The sequence below is a fragment of the Salvelinus sp. IW2-2015 genome, linkage group LG22 (assembly GCF_002910315.2).
Source record: "Salvelinus sp. IW2-2015 linkage group LG22, ASM291031v2, whole genome shotgun sequence".
NCBI lineage: Eukaryota > Metazoa > Chordata > Actinopteri > Salmoniformes > Salmonidae > Salvelinus > Salvelinus sp. IW2-2015.
The window spans coordinates 18,950,628-18,974,223 of record NC_036862.1 but is presented as its reverse complement, the minus strand read 5'-3'; the positions used below and the strand labels follow the sequence as shown (position 1 = coordinate 18,974,223).

The 23,596-nt window shown below is 45.8% G+C and overlaps 1 protein-coding gene and 2 pseudogenes across 2 annotated transcripts; 2 read left to right on the top strand and 1 right to left on the bottom strand.

Annotated features, from left to right (window-relative positions):
• Positions 1-57: 57 nt before the first annotated feature.
• LOC111982780 (pannexin-1) lies at positions 58-12,705 on the top strand. 2 transcript variants are annotated; one of them, XM_024014373.2, is made up of 8 exons: positions 58-246; positions 395-510; positions 630-814; positions 2,326-2,512; positions 2,623-2,723; positions 2,797-3,016; positions 8,295-8,639; positions 11,434-12,705. In XM_024014373.2, exons 1-7 carry the CDS (start codon positions 66-68, stop codon positions 8,634-8,636), a joined length of 1,332 nt encoding a protein of 443 aa, XP_023870141.1. In that variant the 5' UTR covers positions 58-65; the 3' UTR covers positions 8,637-8,639; positions 11,434-12,705. The 2 variants fall into 2 exon arrangements, with proteins under 2 accessions (XP_023870141.1, XP_023870140.1); XM_024014372.2 differs by having other exon boundaries at positions 11,413-11,497.
• A 476-nt stretch (positions 12,706-13,181) lies between these two features.
• Positions 13,182-16,982, top strand: LOC111982770 (mth938 domain-containing protein-like; annotated as a pseudogene).
• Positions 16,595-23,587, bottom strand: LOC111949806 (integrator complex subunit 4-like; annotated as a pseudogene).
• Between the last annotated feature and the right edge of the window lie 9 nt (positions 23,588-23,596).

Genomic DNA, 23,596 nt, shown 5'->3' with positions numbered 1-23,596 from the left:
CGAGGGTAAACAAGTTTAGAAACGAAACGGTGGGTCGATCTGCTAAGAAGACAACAGAGTCAGAGATGGATATCGCCCACGTCGCTACAGAGTATGTGTTTAGTGATTTCCTCCTGAAGGAGCCGGGTCAGGGAAGGTACCGCGCCGTGCGCACTGAGCTAGCCGTGGACAAGATGGTGACGTGCGTGGCGGTGGGACTCCCTCTCCTCCTCATCTCTCTAGCCTTCGCCCAGGAGGTCTCTGTAGGTGAGTAGGTCACAGGTATGTGTGTGTGTGTGTGTGTGTGTGTGTGTGTGTGTGGTGGTTACGTGTTTGCGATTAATTAATTATTAAATCATAAATGATGATATCATTTAGTGATTATTATCTCTGTGTGTTTCTGTCTGTCTTCCAGGTGTTCAGATCAGCTGTTTCCCTCCAGCTAACTTTTCCAGGCGTCAGGCCATGTACGTGGACTCCTACTGCTGGGCAGCCCTACACACTCGAACACTACAGTTATGGCAACACAAGGTAACATACACTTGCAGACTATCCGTAGGGCTACACAAGGACAAACACAGAGAACTAATACTTAACCTTTCTCTTGCTATCTCTCTTCTCTTTCCTCTCTCCCTTTCCCACTCTCTCAGTTCTTCCCYTATATCCTGCTGTTGGTAGCAGTAATTATGTATAGTCCAGCAGTTTTCTGGGGTTTCTCTGCCTCTCCTCTGCTTCAGTCAGACCTCAGCTTCATCATAGAAGAGCTCGACCGCTGCTACAACCGYGCTGTCACTCTGGCTAAACGCATGGCCACTGCTGGGGAATACACAGACAGGTAGGCTGACTGGGTTGGATTCAATGGGCATCAAACAGACTGAAAGGCTGGAATGGAATTAATAGAACGTCATCAAATCAAGTGTTATATGTCACATGCGCCGAATACAATAATACAACCTTACCGTGAAATGCTTACTTACAAGCCCTTAACCAACAATGCAGTTAAAAAAATWGAGTTAAAATATTTACTAAATAAAAAAGTAACACAAATAACAATAACGAGTCTATATACAGGGGGTACCGGTACCAGGTCAATGTCTGGGGGTACAAGTTAGTCGGGGTAATTTGTTTAAGTAGGCAGGGGTAAAAATTTGCTCCCAAGTTGCGCAGCGGTCTAAGGTACTGCATCTCAGTCCAAGAGGAGTCACTACAGTCCCTGGTTCGAATCCAGGCTGAATCACTTCCGGCCGTGATTGGGAGTCCCATAATAAAATAAAGTGACCATGCATAGATGATAAACAGTGCGTAGCAGCAGTGTAAAAACAAAGGTGGGGGGGGGGGGTCAATGTAAATAGTCTGGGTGGCCATTTGATTAATTATGTTGTTGGAGTTGTGCTTGGCCACGCAGTCGTGGGTGAACAAGGAGTACAGGAGAGGACTAAGCACACACCCCTGAGGATCAGCGTGGCAAATGTGTTGTTGCCTATCCTTACCACCTGGAGGCAGCCCGTCAGGATTCAGTTGCAGAGGGAGGTGTTAAGTCCGAGGGTCCTTAGCTTAGTGATTAGCTTTGTGGGCACTATGGTGTTGAACGCTGCACTGTAGTCAATAAACAGAATTCTCACATAGGTGTTCCTTTTGTCCAGTTGGGAAAGGGCAGTGTGGCGTGCGATTGAGATTGCATCATTTGTGGATCTGTTGGGGCGGTATGCGAATTGGAGTGGGTGTAGGATTTCCGGGAAGGTGGTGTTGATGTGAGCCATGACCAGCCTTTCAAAGCACTTCACGGCTACTGACGTGAGTGCTACGGGGCGGTAGTCATTTAGGCAGGTTACCTTCGCTTTCTTGGGCATAGGGACTATGGTGGTCTGCTTGAAACATGTAGGTATTACAGACTCGGTCAGGGAGAGGTTGAAAATGTAGCTGAAGACACTTGCCATTTGGTCTGTGCATGCTCTGAGTACACGTCCTGGTAATCCCTCTGTGAATGTTGACCTGTTTAAAGGTCTTGCTCACATCGGCTACGGAGAGCGTGATCACACAGTCGTCTGGAACAGCTGTTGCTCTTATGCATGCTTCAGTGTTGCTTGCCTCGAAGCGAGCATAAAAGGCATTTAGCTCATCTGGTAGGCTCACGTTACTGGGCAGCTCAGGGCTGGTTTTCCCTTTGTAGTCTGTAATAGTTTGCAAGCCCTGCCACATCCGAGGAGCGTCAGAGCCGGGGTAATAAACATGGAGACCGTTTGAAGTGTTTGATACTGTTCCATTAATTCCATTCCAGACATTACTATGGGCCTGACCTCCACCACTGCTAACCCACTCTCTCACTCTGTCTCTCCCTCCCTACAGTGGTGCGTCCGACCCTACTGAGGGGTGTTTCATGTACCCGGTGGTGGAACAGTATCTGCTGACCAAGAGGAGGAGTGTTGTGTTGTTGTGGCGCTACCTGCTGTGTCGAGGCCTCAACCTGCTCACCTTGCTTTTGGCCTGTGTCTACCTGGGCTACTACCTCTGCCTCGCCTCCCTCACTGACCAGGTAACTAACCCTGACCCACTGACCAAGTGGGTCTAGTCATAACTCACAACATAAATTAGGGTCAGTTATCTGGCTAACTAATTGGTCCTAAATTGTGATCCTCCCCACAGTTCGGCTGTTCCCTACGCACCGGACTCCTGGCCAATGACACCTCGATCCCCGAYCAATTACAGTGCAAGCTAGTCGCCGTGGGCGTTTTCACTTTGCTAAGGTTTTTATGCCACCTTTTTAGCAAGTAATTGTTGTTCCCTTTTTAAATGAAGTTGACTGGATTGTGATTTCAGCTTTGTTAACCTGCTGGTGTACGCCATGCTGGTTCCCGTGGTGATATACTCCGCTCTGCGCCCTTTCTTCCAATCACACACCCATTTCCTGAAGTCCTACCAATCACTGCCTACCACCGGTGTTCTGCCGCGCCCCCAGGGGCAATGGGATGACCTGRCACTCTACTTACTTTTCCTGGAAGAAAACCTCAGCGAGCTCAAGTCCTACCAGTACGTGAAGGTACGTGTGTGTGTATAGCTCTGTGTTATAGGTGTTGGATTTAAGTTGTTATTGTCACATGCACAAGTACAGTGAATCTTGCTTGCACTTCCCTAACAATGCAGTAATGAGTATCAGTAGTACTATAGAGAATAGTCAAGTAGAACAAAAACATAAGAAATAAGAAGAACGAAAGTAAGTAAGCTATATACAGTCAGTTGCAGGGTCAGTGCCAATACCACATTTACAATGTGCAGGGATTCTGGAGTGGTGGGGGTAGATATGTATAGGGTTAATGTGACTAGGCATCAGGACATGCAGTACCAGTCAAAAGTTTGGACACCAACTTATTCCAGGGATTTTTCTTTATTTTTACTATTTTCTACATTGTAGAATACAAGTCAAGATATCAAAACTATGAAATAACACATGGATTCATGTAGCAACCAAAACATATATTTTACATTTGAGATTCTTCAAAGTAGCCACCCTTTGCCTTGATGACAGCTTTGCACACTCTTGGCATTCTCTCAACCAGCTTCATGAAGTAGTCACCTGGAATGCATTTCAATTAACAGGTGTGCCTTGTCAAAAGTTTATTTGGGGAATTTCTGTCCTTAATGCGTTTGAGCCAATCAGTTGTGTTGTGACAGGACAGGGGTGGTATTCAGAAGATAGCCCTATTTGGTAAAAGACCAAGTCCATATTATGGAAAGAACAGCTCAAACAATCACCCTTCATCACTGTCAAACTCTTCCTAAAACACTTCAGCAAGCAGACCTTTCTAACCGACCTGGCCCGGGTATCCTGGAAGGATATTGACCTCATCCCGTCAGAGGATGCCAGGTTGCTCTTCAAAAGTGCTTTCCTCTCCATCTTAAATAAGTATGCCCCATTCAAAAAATGTAGAACTAAGAACAGATATAGCCCTTGGTTCACCCCAGACTTGACTGCACTCGACCAGCACAGAAACATCCCGTGGCGTTTTGCATTAGCATCGAATAGCCCCCGCGATATGCAACTCTTCAGGGAAGTCAGGAACCAATATACTCAGTCAGTTAGGAAAGCTAAGGCTAGCTTTTTCAAACAGAAATTTGCTTCCTGTAGCACTAATTCCAAAAAGTTTTGGGACACTGTAAAGTCCATGGAGAATAAGAGCACCTCCTCCCAGCTGCCCACTGCACTGAGGATAGGACCACCGATAAATCTACGATAATCGATCATTTCAATAACCATTTTTCCATGGCTGGCCATGCTTTCCACCTGGCTACCCCTACCCCGGGCAACACCTCAGCACCCCCTGCAGCAAATTGCCCAAACCTACCCCGCTTCTCCACCCAAATTCAAACAGCTAATGTTCTGAAAGAGCTGCAAAATCTGGATCCCTACAAATCAGCTGAGCTAGACAATCTGGACCCTCTCTTGCTAAAATTATCCTCCGAAATTGTTGCAACCCCTATTACTAGCCTGTTCAACCTCTCGTGTCGTCTGAGATTCCCAAAGATTGGAAAGCTGCTGCGGTCATCCCCCTCTTCAAAGGGGGGGATACTCTTGACCCAAACTGCTACAGACCTATAGCCATCCTGCCCTGCCTTTCTAAGGTCTTCGAAAGCCAAGTCAACAAACAGATTACCGACCATTTTGAATCCCAACCTACCTTCTCCGCTATGCAATCTGGTTTCAGAGCTGGTCATGGGTGCACCTCAGCCACGCTCAAGGTCCTAAACGATATCTTAACCGCCATCGATAAGAAACAATACTGGGCAGCCGTATTCATTGACCTGGCCAAGGCTTTCGACTCTGTCAGTCACCACATCCTCATCGGCAGACTCGACAGCCTTGGTTTCTCAAATGATTGCCTTGCCTGGTTCACCAACTACTTCTCTGATAGAGTTCAGTGTGTCAAATCGGAGGGTCTGTTGTCCGGGCATCTGGCAGTCTCTATGGGGGTGCCACAGGGTTCAATTCTTGGACCGACTCTTCTCTGTATACTCAATGATGTCGCTCTTGCGTCTCTGATCCACCTCTACGCAGACGACACCATTCTGTATACTTCTGGCCCTTCTTTGGACACTGTGTTAACAACCCTCCAGGCGAGCTTCAATGCCATACAACTCTCCTTCCGTGGCCTCCAATTGCTCTTAAATACAAGTAAAACTAAATGCATGCTCTTCAACCGATCGCTGCCTGCACCTGCCCGCCTGTCCAACATCACTACTCTGGACGGCTCTGACTTAGAATATGTGGACAACTACAAATACCTAGGTGTCTGGTTAGACTGTAAACTCTCCTTCCAGACTCACATCAAACATCTCCAATCCAAAAGTTAAATCTAGAATTGGCTTCCTATTCCGCAACAAAGCATCCTTCACTCATGCTGCCAAACATACCCTTGTAAAACTGACCATCCTACCAATCCTCGACTTCGTTGATGTCATTTACAAAATAGCCTCCAATACCCTACTCAATAAATTGGAGTCTATCACAGTGCCATCCGTTTTGTCACCAAAGCCCCATATACTACCCACCACTGCGACCTGTACGTCTCGTTGGCTGGCCCTCGCTTCATACTCGTCGCCAAACCCACTGGCTCCGGTCATGCTACAAGACCCTGCTAGGTAAAGTCCCCCCTTATCTCAGCTCGCTGGTCACCATAGCAGCACCCACCTGTAGCACGCGCTCCAGCAGGTGTATCTCTCTGGTCACCCCCAAAACCAATTCTTCCTTTGGCCGCCTCTCCTTCCAGTTCTCTGCTGCCAATGACTGGAACGAACTACAAAAATCTCTGGAACTGGAAACACTTATCTCCCTCACTAGCTTTAAGCACCAGCTGTCAAAGCAGCTCACATATTACTGCACCTGTACATAGCCCATCTATAATTTAGCCCAAACAACTATCTCTTTCCCTACTGTATTTATTTATTTATTTTGCTCCTTTGCACCCCATTATTTCTATCTCTACTTTGCACATTCTTCCACTGCAAATCAACCATTCCAGTGTTTTACTTGCTATATTGTATTTACTTTGCCACCATGGCCTTTTTTTTGCCTTCACCTCCCTTATCTCACTTCACTTTCTCACATTGTATATAGACTTATTTTTCTACTGTATTATTGACTGTATGTTTGTTTTACTCCATGTGTAACTCTGTGTTGTTGTATGTGTCGAACTGCTTTGCTTTACAGTGGCCAGGTCGCAATTGTAAATGAGAACTTGTTCTCAACTTGCCTACCTGGTTAAATAAAGGTTAAATTATCTCCCTCACTAACTTTAAGCATCAGCTGTCAGAGCAGCTTACCGAAGGCTGTGTACAGGTACAGTGAATATGTAAATAGCACACACAACTACCTCATCCCCATATTATTAATTACCCTCTTGATCTTTTGCACCCCAGTATCTCTACTTGCACATATATCACTCCAGTATTAATGCTAAGTTGTAATTATTTTTTGCCTCTATGGCCTATTTATTGCCTACCTCCCTACTCTTCTACATTTGTACACACTGTACATAGATCTTTCTATTTTTATTTTCCTTTGTGTTATTAACTGTATGTTTGTTTGCAACTGTTGTTTGTGTCGCACTGCTATGCTTTATCTTGGCCAGGTCGCAGTTGTAAATGAGAACTTGTTCTCAACTGGCCTACCTGGTTAAATAAAGGTGAAATGTATATATTTTTTTAAATAATAAAAAAAAATGCAAAGAGAAACGATAGTCCAACATTACTTTAACACAAAGGTCAGTCAATCTGGAAAATTTCAAGAACTTTGAAAGTTTCTTCAAGTGCAGTCGCAAAAACCATCAAGCGCTATGATGAAACTGGCTCTCAGGAGGACCGCCACAGGAAAGGAAGACCCAGAGTTACAGAGGATCTGTAACTGCTGCAGAGGATAAGTTAATTAGAGTTAACTACAGCCCAGATAAATGATTCAGAGTTCAAGTAACAGACACATCTCAACGTCAACTGTTCAGAGGAGACTGAATTGGACCTTCATGGTCGAATTTCTGCAAAGAACCCACTACTAAAGGGCACCATTAAGAAGAAGAGACTTGCTTGGGCCAAGACACACGAGCAATGGACATTAGACCGGTGGAAATCTCTCCTTTGGTCTGATGAGTCCAAATTTGAGGATTTTGGTTCCAACCGCTGTGTCTTTGTGAGACGCAGAGTAGGTGAACGGATGATCTCTGCATGTGTGGTTCCCACTGAAGCATGGAGGAAGAGGTGTGTTGGTGCTTTGCTGGTGACACTGTCAGTAATTATTTTGAATTCAAGGCACACTTAACCAGCATGGCTACCACATCATTCTGCAGCAATACGCCATCCCATCTGGATTGCGCTTAGTGGGATTTTCATTTGTTTTTCAACAGGACAATGACCAAACACACCTCCAGGCTGTGTAAGGGCTATTTGACCAAGAAGGAGAGTGATGGAGTGCTGCATCAGATGACCTTGCCTCCACAATCATCTAACCTCAACCCAATTGAGATGGTTTGAGATGAGTTGGACCACAGAGTKAAGGAAAAGCAGCCAACAAGTGGAACTCCTTCAAGACTGTTGGAAAAGCATTCCAGGTGAAGCTGGTTGAGAGAATACCAAGAGTATGCACAGCTGTCATCAAGGCAAAGGGTGGCTACTTTTGAAGAATGATTGATTATTTCATAGTTTTGATGTCTTCACTATTATTCTACAATGTAGAAAATAGTAAATAAAGGCCCTTGAATGAGTAGGTGTACAAACTGTTGACTGGTATTGTACATGTTAAACAGAGTAGCAGCAGTGCATATTATTGTATGTGAGTGCCTGTGTGTAGAGTCCATATGAATGTGTGTGCAGGCAAATTTAAGTGTGTAGTGTGCAAAATAGAAGGGTCAATGCAGATAGTCCTTGCAGCCATTTTTTTTTTGCTATTTAGCAGTCTCGTTGCCTGGGTATAGAAGATGTTCAGGAGCCTGTTGATGTCAGATTTTTTGCTCCGGTACTTGTTGCTGTGTGGAAGCAGAAAGAACAGTCTATGGCTTGGGTGGCAGGAGTCTAACAATTCTCCGGGCCTTCCTTTCACACCGCCTGATATAGAGGTCCTGGATTGCAGGGAGCTTGGCCCCAGTGCAGTTGCCATACTAAGCAGTGATGCAGCCAGTMAAGATGCTCCCAATGGTGCAGCTGTGTTAACTTTTTGAGGATTTGAGGGCCCTGCCAAATCTTTTCAACCTCCTGAAGGGGACGAGGCAATGTCATACCTTCGTCACGATATTTGCGTGTGTGTGTGTGTATAACTGTATAGCTCTGTGTTGTAGGTGTTGGAGTTGCTGAGGAGGAGGGGGGTGTGTGACGGCGAGGACTTTGATGCCATGAGACTGCTTCAGATGCTGTGTCTGGTGAAGACTGATGTCACAGACGGAAAGAGGCGCAACGCAGCTACCTCCAATGCTAGTGACAAAACCCCCAATGATAATGCTGGCCTTAATGCTAAAGCTAATGACAACCCTATTGCTAAAGCTAGCCAAATTGCTAATGCTAACCCTGCCGCTGGGGAGGCCAGTAGCAAGGCCCAAGTCCCCAGTCCAGCAGCAAGGCCCAAGTCCCCAGTCCAGCTTCTCCAGACCCAGGCCGAAGCCAGACCAGTGCCACTGAGATGACAGGTGAGTCTGAATCAAATTTTATTGGTCACATACACATGGTTAGCAGATGTTAATGCGAGTGTAGCAAAATGCTTGTGCTTCTAGTTCCGACCGTGCAGTAATATCTAACAAGTAATCTAACAATTTCACAACAACTACCTTATACACAAGTGTAAAGGAATGATTTAAGAATATGTACATATAAATATATGGATGAGCGATGGCCGAACGGCATAGGTAAGATGCAGTAGATGGTATAGAGTACAGTATATACATATGAGATGAGTAATGTAGGGTATGTAAACATTATATGAAGTGGCATTGTTTAAGTGACTGGTGATACATTTGTTACATCCAATTATTAATTATTAAAGTGGTTAGAGATTGAGTCTGTTGGCAGCAGCCACTCAATGTTAGTGATGGCTGTTTAACAGTCTGATGGCCTTGAGATAGAAGCTGTTTTTCAGTCTCTCAGTCCCAGCTTTGATGCACCTGTACTGACCTCGCCTTCTGGATGATAGCTGGGTGAACAGGCAGTGGCTCGGGTGGTTGTTGTCCTTGATGATCTTTTTGGCCCTCCTGTGACATTGGGTGGTGTAGGTGTCCTGGAGGGCAGGTAGTTTTCCCCCGGTGATGCGTCGTGCAGACTTCACTACCCTCTGGAGAGCCTTACGTTTGTGGGCGAAGCAGTTGCCGTACCAGGCGGTGATACAGCCCGACAGGATGCTCTCGATTGTGCATCTGTAAAAGTTTGTCAGTGTTTTAGGTGACAAGCCACATTTCTTCAGCCTCCTGAGGTTGAAGAGGCGCTGTTGCGCCTTCTTCACCACGCTGTCTGTGTGGGTACCATTTCAGTTTGTCTGTGATGTGTACGCCGAGGAACTTAAAACTTTCCAGCTTCTTCACTGCTGTCCCGTCGATGTGGATAGGGGGTGCTCCCTTTGCTGTCTCCTGAAGTCCACGATCATCTCCTTTGTTTTGTTGACGTTGAGTGTGAGGTTATTTTACTGACACCACACTCCGAGGGCCCTCACCTCCTCCCTGTAGGCCGTCTCGTCGTTGTTGGTAATCAAGCCTACCACTGTAGTGTCGTCTGCGAACTTGATGATTGAGTTGGAGGCGTGCATGGCCACGCAGTCATGGGTGAACAGGGAGTACAGGCGAGGGCTCAGAACGCACCCTTGTGGGGCCGCAGTGTTGAGGATCAGTGGGGTGGAGATGTTGTTTCCTACCCTCACCACCTGGGGGCGGCCCGTCAAAGTCCAGGACCCAGTTGCACAGGGCGGTGTCGAGACCCAGGGTCTCGAGCTTAATGACGAGATTGGAGAGTAGTATGGTGTTAAATACTGAGCTGTAATCGATGAACAGCATTTTTACATAGGTATTCCTTTTGTCAAGATGGGTTAGGGCAGTGTGATTGCGATTGTGTCGTCTGTGGAYCTATTGGGGCGGTAAGCAAATTGGAGTGGGTCTAGGGTGTCAGGTAGGGTGGAGGTGATATGATCCTTGACTAGTCTCAAAGCACTTCATGACGACGGAAGTGAGTGCTATGGGGAGATAGTCGTTTAGCTCAGTTACCTTAGCTTTCTTGGGAACAGGAACAATGGTGGCCCTCTTAAAGCATGTGGGAACAGCAGACAGCCAGCTGGTCTGCGCATGCTCTTAGGACACGGCTAGGGATGCCGTCTGGGCCGGCAGCCTTGTGAGGGTTAACACGTTTAAATGTTTTACTCACGTTGGCTGTGGTGAAGGAGAGCCCGCAGGTTTTGGTAGCGTGTCATGGCACTGTATTGTCCTCAAAGCGAGCAAAGAAGTTGTTTAGTTTTTCTGGGAGCAAGACATTGGTGTCCGCGACGGGGCTGTTTTTTTTTTTTTGTAATCCGTGATTGACTGTAGACCCTGCCACATACTTATTGTGTCTGAGCCGTTGAATTGCGACTCTACTTTGTCTCTATACTGACGCTTAGCTTGTTTGATTGCCTTGGAGGGAATAGCCACACTGTTTGTATTCGGTCATGTGTCCGGTCGCCTTGCCATGGTTAAAAGCAGTGGTTCGCATTTTCGGTTTTGCGCGAATGCTGCCATCAATACACGGTTTCTGGTCGGGGAAGGTTTTAATAGTTCCCGTGGGTACAACATCACCGATGCACTTGCTAATAAACTCACTCACCGAATCAGCGTATACATCAATGTTGTTGTCTGAGGCTATCCGGAACACATCCCAGTCCACGTGATCAGATTGGTCGGACCACCATTGAACAGACCTGAGCACGGGCGTTTCCTGTTTTAGTTTCTGTCTATAGGCTGGGAGCAACAAAATGGAGTCGTGGTCATATTTTCCGAAAGTAGGGCGAAGGAGGGCTTTGTATGCGTCGCGGAAATTAGAGTAGCAATGATCCAGAATTTTGCCAGCCCGGGTTGCGAATTTGATATGCTGATAAAATTTAGGGAGCCTTGTTTTCAGATCAGCCTTGTTAAAATCCCCAGCTACAATAAATGCACCCTCAGGATATGTGGTTTCCAGTTTACATAGAGTCCAATGAAGTTCTTTCAGGGCCGTCGATGTGTCTGATTGGGGCGGGATATACACGGCTGTGATTATAATCGAAGAGAATTCTCTTGGTAGATAATGCGGTCGGCATTTGATTGTAAGGAATTATATGTCAGGGAAAGAAATGACAGGGAGTAGAGGAAGGCAGGGGAGAGGAAGCTAATTTGAATTATATGAAATTACAAACTATTCTACAAAAAACATATCGGAATTTAAATTTGTAATGTTCTATTTGACCCACAGAATTTTCTGCTCTCTTGCCAGGCAACAGTGGAATGGAAGGCGGAGTGAAGAGTGGGCGGTCCGACAGCGAATGATCTGATCGTTGTCATGAAGGAACAGCCCCAGTGGGTTGTGGGACACTAGGAACCAGAGCGGTTCTAAGACCCAGACACTCAACAAGCCATTATCTAAACAACTCAGACTAAGGATTAGCAGAGATGTCTTGATGTCAATGGGACACTTAACTAGCGCCAGTGGTACTAGCCAACAATGCCATGAAGTCGCTTTGATGTGATCGGGGATTTGAATCGGACAAGCAGTTTCTGGGTATCTTCCTATATTCAAAGCCATACTGCCCAAGGTGTATTTGTGTGTGGTGGTGGCATACTGTCTGCAGAAGGGTCGATCTATAAACTATGGTACCACTGAGAATTTCCTACACAGGACAACTTGATACAGCTGTTGATAATACATTGATAATATTCTGGCTTTTTTAAAAATGTAATTACATGAAGAAATAAGGGGAGATCGTGGCTATATTCAATACAATTCACAAGTTGATGTGGGGTTGCTGAGGAGTTTACCTGTCTAATAAAGCCCTTTTGTGGGGAAAAACTCTGATTGGCTGGGCCTGACCCATGGCTGCACCCCAGCCCAGTCATGTGAAATCCATAGATTAGGGCCTAATCAATTTCAATTTACTAATTTCCTTATAAGAACTGTAACTCAGTAAAATCTTTGAAATTGTTGCGTTTATATTTTTGTTCAGTACATATTAAGCCCTATATGTACAATTGGATGTCCCTTGAAAATTACAATTAATCGCTTGAAAAAGTCCCTGAAAGTCCTTGAATTTGACTTGCCACTGTCTTTATGAACCCTGCTTAAAGGATGTATAGTCCAATGTTGTTKWATAGGTGGAGTTATGGGCCAATTTGCATATATTCACTTTTATTACTCTAAATACATGTGGAACTGCATGAAAATCATTTTTATTTTAGTTTCAAACCATTTTGATATTTTGATCCAAATGTCACACATTGGCCCCATTATTTATATAAAGACCCAGAACTGTTATTTTTATAACAGTTATTTTTAGTCCAGAAATAGGCTTTCTGGGCCCGGAAGCCAGATTGTGATGCATATGTTAATGTGGATAAACAAAATTAAATATTTGTTATTATCAAATGCATTTGCAGCATCATTATTCCCATTTGGACAGGTTACACATTGGCTGACAGTGACAACAGGAGGAATGGGAACCTAAAGACAGTATAATAGCCTTTTAGAAAACGGGAGGGACTCACACACAACATAAAAGTCCATGTAGAAAAAAAGTGTATACAATAAATGGTTATTGGATGAACTCGGTGGGACAAACAGCTCTTACTTCAAACGTTGAGTTAATACATTTATCCATTAGCCAGTCCACATTTAACATTGTTCTCGCTACCATATTTGGAAGCCCAATGCCGGGGAGTGGGAGAAGATGGATTTTGGCCGACATTCTGCAAATGTTCTCATCGATGAAACATTTGATCTCAATACGGTTTYATGAACAGAGTGGACTAAGGTTTGTAAACTTTACCCTTTGAAAAAAGTTTTTAAAAATCGCGTTTAGAAGGAGTGCAAATGCTTATTGAGTTATCGCACACGCGCACTTCACAGAGTAGGCGTTCCCTAACGGAAATATGCAGATGATGCTAGAACGCGCCAATAGGATCTCGCAAGCTCGTGCTTGGCTCTGCCCCCCTCCTTGCTTGTTCTGCCCACTATGGCTCATTTGTTCCCATTGGAAACGACATGCTTTGGTTAAGGAATAAAACTCTTTAGTCAGGTTGGGAGGGAACGAACTAGTAAGGAAAAGTAGCACGACTGACGGACATAAAATTAATACCAACAGAAACCTGTAGTAAATGATAAAGTGACATTTGAGCGATACGTTCGTCTATTTGTTAGGGTTTTTAAACTTGTTTTCGTGTACTTGCTAGAGTTCACCAGTTTGTTTACATGGTCACGTGGACAGAAATACGATCTAATAGTTCATAGGGATTCAACCATATTCCTTGCAGCATTGCTCTCAAGTTGACAACCCCTCTGAAAGACACACCAACACACCGATTGGAGAGCTTTGAGCAGGGCAGCCCCTGATGAGCAATGGATAGTACCCTCCGGTTCCTGGCTTATTCCCCAGCAGATGTTTCTGTTGKGATTCAAAACCGGCAAGCCTCCTGTTGCTAGGGCACCTTTTAGATTAAAAACGCAGCATTTGTTGCCTGCAGCAGCCGAGACACACTATGTCGTCACCAGAGATCGCTTCCCTTCCCTGGAGACACATGAAGGTGAAGGGCTGCTCCTCTTCCTATAAGGACTATAAGGTGTGGCCCGGGGGAAGCCGCGCCTGGGACTGGAGAGACTGAGACGGACGTAAGTTATGATGATAATAGGACGGATAGCACATAGATATGGGCATGGGCTGCACCTTATATGATGATAATGTCACTCACTTTGTGTGTAGCATCACCCTGGAGTGCAGCCTGCAAATCTGGAGGAGGTACTTCAGAAGGGGGTGGAGACGCTGGTCATCGGCCAGGGCATGAGTGAGGCACTGCAGGTATGTCCCTAGGCCTGGACCCATACACACAGACGTTCCCTAGCCATACACATTTACCCCAAATATTGTTTATTCTATTGACAAGATATTAGAATGACCAATCTAACAATGAAAATAAATGTCCTCAAAGATGGAAGGTAGGTGGGAGGAGGTGAGATCAGGTGGGACTATTCTAACCAATGAGAGGGCAGATACGTGTGAACAATAGGCCATAGAGATATATAGAGGACTCATCTTTGTATCTGTGCCAGTATAGCATCTGACAGCAATAGACATAGCCTCAATGGCAATCTCCTTTATAAAGTAGTACAATATGTTTCTTCATTGGCTGATTTTTTTCCCAACTCATAAGAATCCCCACCCAGTTGACTACTTTAACATGTTGGAAGCCTTCAAATGGCAATGTCCATGCTAAAATGGATTATATCCATGATGAGTCCTCTATATATCTCTATGACAACAGGCACAACTACGGATATAGTAGTTTTTGGGTAAGTTGCCGATATGCCACAGGCGTCCACTTATCACTGCATTCGTAACAACCTAAACATTACAAAAATTCCTTACAATTAAATAAGCCTCACGTAGCAAATTAGCAATTCAATTTTTTCTTGACCAAATTCAAAACTCATTGACCTCCATACAACAATTCCTCACTTATTGGGCTTATTTGGACGACTGTACGTACATACCCCAACCAGAAGCCATGGATTACAGGCAACATAAGCACTGAGCTAAAGGCTAGAGCTGCCGCTTTCAAGGAGCGGGACTCTAATCCGGAAGCTTATAAGAAATCCCGCTATGCCCTCCGACGGACCATCAAACAGGCAAAGCATCAATACAGGACTAAGATCGAATCGTACTACACCGGCTCCAACGCTAGTCGGATGTGGTAGGGCTTGCAAACTATTACAGACTACAAAAGGGAAGCACAGCCGAGAGCTGCCCATTGAAACAAGCCTACCAGACGAGCTAAATAACTTCTAGGCAAGTAACACTGAAACATGCATGAGAGCACCAGCTGTTCCGGACAACTGTGTGATCGTGCTCTCCGCAGCCGATGTGAGTAAGACCTTTACACAGGTCAGGGGTGTGTCTATATGGTCAACATTCACAAGGCCGCAGGGCCAGATGGATTACCAGGACCTGTACTCTGAGCATGCGCTGACCAACTGGCAAGTGTCTTCACTGACATTTTCAACCTCTCCCTGTCTGTAATACCAACATGTTTCAAGCAGACCACCATAGTCCCTGTGCCCAAGAACACTAAAGTAACCTGCCTAAATGACTACCGACCCCTAGCACTCACGTTGGTAGCCATGAAATGCTTTGAAAAGGCTGGTCATGGCTCACATCACCACCATTATACCAGAAACCCTAGACCCACTCCAATTTGCTTATCGCACCAACAGATCCACAGATGATGCAATCTCTATTGCACTCCACACTGCCCTTTCACACCTGGACAAAAGGAACACCTATGTGAGAATGCTATTCATTGACTACAGCTCAGCGTTCAACACCATAGTGCCCTCAAAGCTCATCACTAAGCTAAGGACCCTGGGACTAAACACCTCACTCTGCAACTGGATCCTGATTGCATGGCCAGGCACGACTCCAACACCATCATTAAGTTTGCCAATGACACAACAGTGGTAGGCCTGATCACCAACAATGATGAGACAGCCTATAGGGAGGAGGTCAGAGACCTGACCTTGTGGTGCAAGGACAACAACCTCTCCCTCAACGTGATCAAGACAAAGGAGATGATTGTGGACTACAGGAAAAGAAGGACCGAGCACACCCCCATTCTTATCGACGGGGCTGTAGTGGAGCAGGTGGAGAGCTTCAAGTTCCTTGGTGTCCACATCACCAGAAAACTAACATGGTCCAAGCACACCAAGACAGTCATGAAGAGGGCACAACAAAAACTATTCCCCCTCAGGAGACTGAAAAGATTTTGCATGGGTCCTCAGATCCTCCAAAGGTTTTACAGCTGCACCATCGAGAGCATCCTGACGGGTTGAATCACTGCCTGGTATGGCAACTGCTCGGCCTCCGACCGCGGTACATCACCGGGGTCAAGCTTCCTGCCATCCAGGACCTCTATACCTGGCGGTGTCAGAGGAAAGCCCTAAAAATTGTCAGACTCCAGCCACCCTAGTCATAGACTGTTCTCTCTGCTACCGCACGGCAAGCGGTACCGGAGTGCCAAGTCTAGGTCCAAGAGGCTTCTAAATAGCTTCTAACCCCAAGCCATAAGACTCCTGAACAGCTAGTCAAATGGCAACCCAGACTATTTGAATTGCCCTTCCCCCACCCTCTTCTACGCTGCTGCTACTCTCTGTTATTATCTATGCATAGTCACTTTAATAACTCTACCTACATGTGCATATTACCTCAACACCAGTTCCCCCGCACCGGTACCCCATGTATATAGCCCCGCTATTGTTATTTGCTGCTGCTCTTTTTAATTATTTGTTATTCTTATCTCTTACTTTTTGGGTGGGGGGGGGGGGAATTTTCTTAAAACTGCATTGTTGGTTAAGTTAAGCATTTCACTGTAAGGTGTAACCTGTTGTATTCGGCGAATGTGACAATTGTTTTTATTTGATTTAACTTTCAAAATACAGAAATCATCCCGCAGCAAAATATGATACAAATTGCATGATTTATCTATTTGGAAAGTTACGTATCTTGAAAAAATGTTTTTCTTGTCAGCAATCAAGTTGAGACTATGTCAACAATGGACTAATGAAACAAAAACAAAATGATAGCGTTCGGGTGGAATTTGTCTTTTAAAGTCAGCTGCAATGTTGAACATGCTCTCTTTAAAAGGTCCCTTCCTCAACTGTGGACTTTGTGACAGAGAGGAGTGGAACTGAGGGTGCTGCAGACCGTGAAGGCCGTCACAGAATACAACAACCTGGTTGGCCAGGGAGCCAAGGTGGGTGGCGTCTTCCACTCTACCTTCTGATGAAATCATGCCACATACCATCTGGTTTCATTTATTGTCATTCAAAAAAAGTTTGTCCTTAACTATAGCAACTAGGAATAGCAACACACAGATCAGACAGGTGACCTCAGTGATACTCTGGCTTAGTCTCGGGCGGAATTCCAAATGGCACCCTATTCCCTTTACAGTGGTCAAAAGTAGTGCACTATATAGAGGATAGGGAAAGGGAGATGGATGTTTAAAGAGGTGTGTTTGGTGTCAGCGGCGGGCAGGTTTGGGCATGATGAAGACCTTGACAGGTTTGCTGAAGGGAATGGTTCCCTCAGTGGCACCCTCTGCTGGCTGGAGGCCTTCAATGCTGCTGTAGCTTTACACTGTCTTACAGAGACGAGATGAGCTGTAGGCCAGCAGCAGCCTCACCTCGATCTGACACGCCTCTGAGAGAAAGACAGAGAGAAAGGGGCCGGGGTGACTTTGTGTCCTCACCGGTCCATGCGGAGTGAGACAGGTAGAATGTGTGTGGGTGTGCCCCCACTAGTCCATGTGCTGTGAGACAGGTAGTGTGTGTCCTCACCAGTCCATGCGCAGTGAGACAAGTAGACCTGTGTGATGTGGCAGTGTGGTCCAGGACACCTGAAGTCTCCAGGTTTAGGCTGAATCACATGAGACTCGCCGTCTGGATACAGCACCTGGAGAGAGACCGTGTGTGTGTAAAAGACAAAGCAAACTATTACAACTGGGACCAACACTTCATCCATGAGCAGGAGAGAGGAGATGGCACAGCTTATATACCGCTAGGGTCCTGAACAAAGGCTCCATTCTGATTCTCTACCCTTCACCCAGAAATGTGCATGTATGTCCACCTTATGCATCTACATTGGATTGGTGCAAGCATGGGAGTTAACACCATATTCCAGTTAATTCCTTTTAAATCCATGAGGGTGAGTGTATGAGTGCACATTTTTGGAGAAGTTTGGAGAATCGGAACGCAGCCAAGGGTTGTGTACCAGAGACCTTATWACAGGGTGTGTACCTGTACTTTGACAGTGTTGTGGGGGTCTTGTACGTGCTCCAGCGTAGCGTCAATGTCTAGCGCCACCACCAGGCCAGAGGTGAAATGCAGCGGGTTGTCAGACTCTCCTGTCGGCTCGATGATGGTCGCTGACGCACGCTGGACCTGCCAGCCAATACAAACCACATCTGGGTCAAATACCTGTGTGTGTGTGTGTGTGTGTGTGTGTGTGTGTGTGTCTCTCTGTGTACCTGTTTAGGTAATTGAAGGTTTAAGAAGCCACTCTGTCTCAATGTGGTCTGAAGGATCTTGACTAGTTCTCCAGGCTTGCAAACCGACAGCTTGGGACTCAAGTCCAACAGCTTCCCCACAAAACTTTCCTGGAGGTGGGGCAGCTCCACCACAAACAGCCTGGAGGCATAGAGGTCAGGATTCATCAGAATACCAAAAGAAAAGGGTGTGCTTTTCAGCAAGGTCAATGTTGCCACCATGTGGCGTAAAATTAAAACAACAATTCAGTTGCCCAATTAAATACCAATGCATCAGTTTCTGCTATTTCTTTTTATAGGACAAATGTTCTGTCTTTTGTTTTCAACGATATCAAACATTTATGAAATAAATGATTAAATGATTGGTAGATTAAATGATAGTTAAATAAATAGATAATATACCTCTGAAAGGATTCTACCTCCTGAATCTCACAGACACTGATGAGAGTTTCAACTGAGCAGTAGTTGGCAGCGGAGGTAGGTGGCAGAAAAGTCAGCAGCCCCTGCCAGCTCTGTCTGTAGCTTCCCAGTCTCTGTAGGTCTCTGAGACACACACACACACAAAATAGTCAGAGTACAGTATCTAGCTGGTCTTCTCTCAGGGTGATGTTAGTAGAGATCTGTCTGAGGACGTGGATGTACTGCAGCCTGACCGCCTCAATCTCATCATTAAACATGTCAACCAGGAAGTCCAGGCACTTCTCAGCCAAGCTGGCAGATATTGGGCGAGAGCAGAGATTGCCTCCACAACAGCAATACGCACCTCTACAGATAACACACAGGCACATTATCATTTACACACACACACACTCTCCCTCTCACAGCCTTTACAGGGGAGAAAAAATAAATAACACACCACACACATAGGCATCCCCCAAACACAAATACTGACACCACACCACACCCTTGCCTGTACACACGCACTTACCGACACACACGCACTTACCGTACATCTCGTCCTCCAGTCCGTGAACAAAGGCTCCGCAGGCCTCCCGAGGCGATCAGGTTGACAGCTGAGGTGTCCATCTTCTCCTTGGAAGCATCATCAGCCCATTTCCTCCCCGAGGAGAACTCACCAGACGCATAGAGCTCCTTGGCCCGCTCATGAGCAGTACTTCCTCTGAGATATAGATAACACACACGTACATATATATTATAAACGCAGCAAAAAAAAGAACGTCCTCTCACTGTCAACTGCATTTATTTCAGAAAACATAACATGTGTAAATATTTGAATGAACATAACAAGATTCAAACACTGAACAAGTTCCACAGACATGTGATTAACAGAAATTGAATAATGTGTCCCTGAACAAAGGGGGGGGGGGGGGTCAAAATATCAAAAGTAAAGTCAGTATCTGGTGTGGCCACCAGCTGCATTATGTACTGCAGTGCATCTCCTCCTCATGGACTGCACCCGATTTGCCAGTTCTTTGCTGTGGGATGTTACCCCACTCTTCCACCAAGGCACCTGCAAGTTCCCGGACATTTCTGTGGGGGGGGGGGATTGGCCCTAGCCCTCACCCGCCGATCCAACAGGTCCCAGACGTGCTCAATGGGATGAATCCGGGGCTCTTCGCTGGCCATGGCAGAACACTGACATTCCTGTCTTGCAGGAAATCACGCACAGAATGAGCAGCATGGCTGGTGGCATTGTCATGCTGGAGGGTCATGTCAGGATGAGCCTGCAGGAAGGGTATCACATGAGGGAGGATGTCTTCCCTGTAATGCACAGCGTTGAGATTGCTTGCAATGACAACAAGCTCAGTCCGATGATGCTGTGACACACCGCCCCAGACACTCCACCTCCAAATTGATCCCGCTCCAGAGTACAGGCCTCGCTGTAACGCTCATTCCTTCGACGATAACCGCGAATCCGACCATCACCCCTGGTGAGACAAAACCGCGACTCATCAGTGAAGAGCACTTTTTGCCAGTCCTGTCTGGTCCAGCGACAGTGGGTTTGTGCCCATAGGCGACGTTGTTGCCGGTGATGTCTGGTGAGGACCTGCCTTACAACAGGCCTACAAACCCTCAGTCCAGCCTCTCTCGGCCTATTGCGGACAGTCTGAGAACTGATGGAGGGATTGTGCATTCCTGGTGTAACTCGGGCAGTTGTTGTTGCCATCCTGTACCTGTCACGCAGGTGTGATGTTCGGATGTACCGATCCTGTATCGCAGGATACGATCCTGTATCCTGCGAGGACAATCAGCTGTCCGTACTGTCTCCCTGTAGCGCTGTCTTAGGCTTCTCACAGTATGGACATGGCAATTTATTGCCCTGGCCACATCTGCAGTCCTCATGCCTCCTTGCAGCATGCCTAAGGCACGTTCACACAGATGAGCAGGGACCCTGGGCATCTTTCTAGAAAGGCCTCTTTAGTGTCCTAAGTTTTCATAACTGTGACCTTAATTGCCTACAGTCTGTGAGCTGTTAGTGTCTTAACAACCGTTCCACAGGTGCATGTTCATTAATTGTTTATGGCTCATTGAACAAGCATGGGAAACAGTGTTTAAACCCTCTACAATGAAGATCTGTGAAGTTATTTGGATTTTTACGAATTATCTTTGAAAGAAAGGGTCCTGAAAAAGGGACATTTACATACACATACAGAAATAAAAGCTGAAATAAATCATTCTCTCAACTATTATTCTGACATTTCACATTCTTAAAATAAAGTGGTGATCCTAACTGACCGAAGACAGGGGATTTTTACTCAGGAATTGTGAAAAACTGAGTTTAAATGTATTTGGCTAAGGTGTATATAAACTTCTGACTTCAACTGTATGTATATTGGGACGTAACAGGAGCAAGTGAGGTCATACCATGGCTTTGATGGCCGCCGTGCGCACCCTGGGGTACTGGTCGGAAGAGTAGTCACTGATGACGCTCTGCGTGTCTCTCACACACACTCCGCCAGACACCCCTGGAAGGGAGAGTGGAAAGTAGTCACTGATAACACACTACTGCTGCACATCCCACACACATCTCTCACAGACATGGACATGGTGATGTGACGAGGGGACTAGTCTGGTTAAATTAAGTATAAACATGTTATGTAGTGAATATTTTTTATTGTAGTTGACTCAACTACCCTGGTTAACGCAAATAGAAATACACACCTGGAGCACCGCCCCTAATCACAGCTGGAACCAATCCCTGTCCGTCTTTATTTAGGGGCGTGYCCACATTTCCCAGGCAACTCAGGAGTTGCATGCATTTATTCCTCATGCCAAAATATGTGTCTGACAGGTGCTGAGAGAGAGGAGGATGAGCAAGAGGGTTGAGAGAGATCGATGAGCGAGAGAGGGATGAGCGAGATCGATGAGCAAGGGGGACGAGYGGGGGGGATGAGCGAGAGAGGGATGAGCGAGATCGATGAGCAAGGGGGACGAGTGAGAGAGGGATGAAAAAGAGGTATGAGAGAGATTCAACTTGCAGACCACATCTGTGTTTTATCTTGCAGGCCACCTCTATGAGTCTGTGTCTAACAGTAGGGCTTTCTGGGAGCTGAGTGCCGATGACCAACAGAGTGTCCAGCAGCTGAGCCAGGACCTGGTGGAACTCTGGACACACACACACAGAGAAGAAAACACCGAGACATGGACTAGGTCAGAGAAGATATGGGATAGAGTGTTACGATGTACGAAGTGTGTGTATCAGAGTGTAAATTACTCTCTGTGTTGAATGTGTTGAGGGTGTCATCTAGGATACTCTCAGGGCTGAAGTTCTGGGTCTTACTAAGCAGGCCGATCAGAGAGGCAATCTTCAGCCGGACCGAGTTATCCTGCTCCTACAGAGACATACATACATACACACACACACGTACAAGTTATCACTCTCCTACAGGAAGACAGGAGCAAGGTGAGGGAAAGAAGGGATGGAAGAAGGAGAGGCAGAAAGGATAAAAGTAGGAGGGGAGAAAGGAGGGACCATGGAAGGAGGGGAGAGGATAGCTGCTCTTAGCAACGCGGGCCTATTTCCATACACTAGCGTTGCTTTCAATTGTATTGGGTTGCACAAAAACAGTTTGCGGGAAGCCAGAAGTTAAATACAATTCCATTTCTACTTACTGTGCCGGTGGGCAGGAAGGTTGGTCATTATGACAGGGGGAATTTGACAAAATATCTAAAAGATTGTATTATTAAACAGACTTTCCAAACGTGGGTCTGTTGTAGACCCACTTCTAATCTGCATATCTCATGTCAAAATAAAAGTCCCCCATAAATTATTCCTTTTTGGTCCATATATGGCGCATGTGCAAGACTTTTATTTTGGCATAAGGTAAGCAGAGAGTACGTTGGCACAGTACGTTGACATCATATTTTATTGAACTTCTGGCTTTCCGCTGACTGTTTTTGTGCAACCCAATACAACTGAAAGCAACGCTAGTGTATGTAAATACACCCGCATTGCTAAGAGCAGCTAGGGATAGGAGGGCTGCTTTACTTTGTAATAGTGTTCCAGGAGGAAGAGAAGGGAGAGAGATGGATAGATAGAAAGAGAAGAGAAAGGACGGAAGGAGAAGATGGAGGGATGGAAGGATGAAAGGATTAAAGCCAGGACACCATACCTTGTAGTAGTGTTCCAGCAGTATGCGCACCACCCCCTCTGCCTCCATGGAGCTGCGGGCAAAGTGCAGCAGGTACTGCAAGGCATCAGTGGGGTTGGAGGCCTTACACAGGTCAATGTGCAGTGCTGCAGACTTACTTGGTTTGGTCAGACGGAGCTTCTTGGCTGGAGCCTCCTCTTGGGGAAGCTGTTGATCAACAGAGACAATGGATTACCTTTTCTTTTTAATTTTCTGATATGAGATGATACGGATCTGGATAGATAAACGGCATATCTAAAGCTGTAGGGATCGAACTATAGCTAGGATCTAGACAAAGATAGCCCGGATCAGTTTGTGCTCCTCTCCACTATATTGCTGTCCTTTGCATGATCATAACAGAAACAGACTGCCACTCAGGCTAGAACAAGATTGCAATTGTACACCAGCCAGCATAACTAGCTACCACTGGCCATTTGCTCAGATCCCTGTGACCCAGCTTTTCTATGAGGCCAATATAATATCTATATCTAGCTAAAGTTAATAAAAGAGGATGCATGATGTTATCAACAACTCGGTGTTGTTACTGTTAGCTAGCTACGAAACACTCAGACGCAGTCTAACGTTAGCTAGCTGGCTTGCTATTATTGAAAGAACAAAGTTGGTTAAAGGTGAATGTTTCGTTTTTTTACGTAATCATGATCTACCAACCTGGACAACTTTTGAGAATTTTTCGCAAACTCGCTTTTTGAGATGTGCTGCCATTTCCAACGAAGTTAACGTTCGTTGTTTAGCTAACGGTAG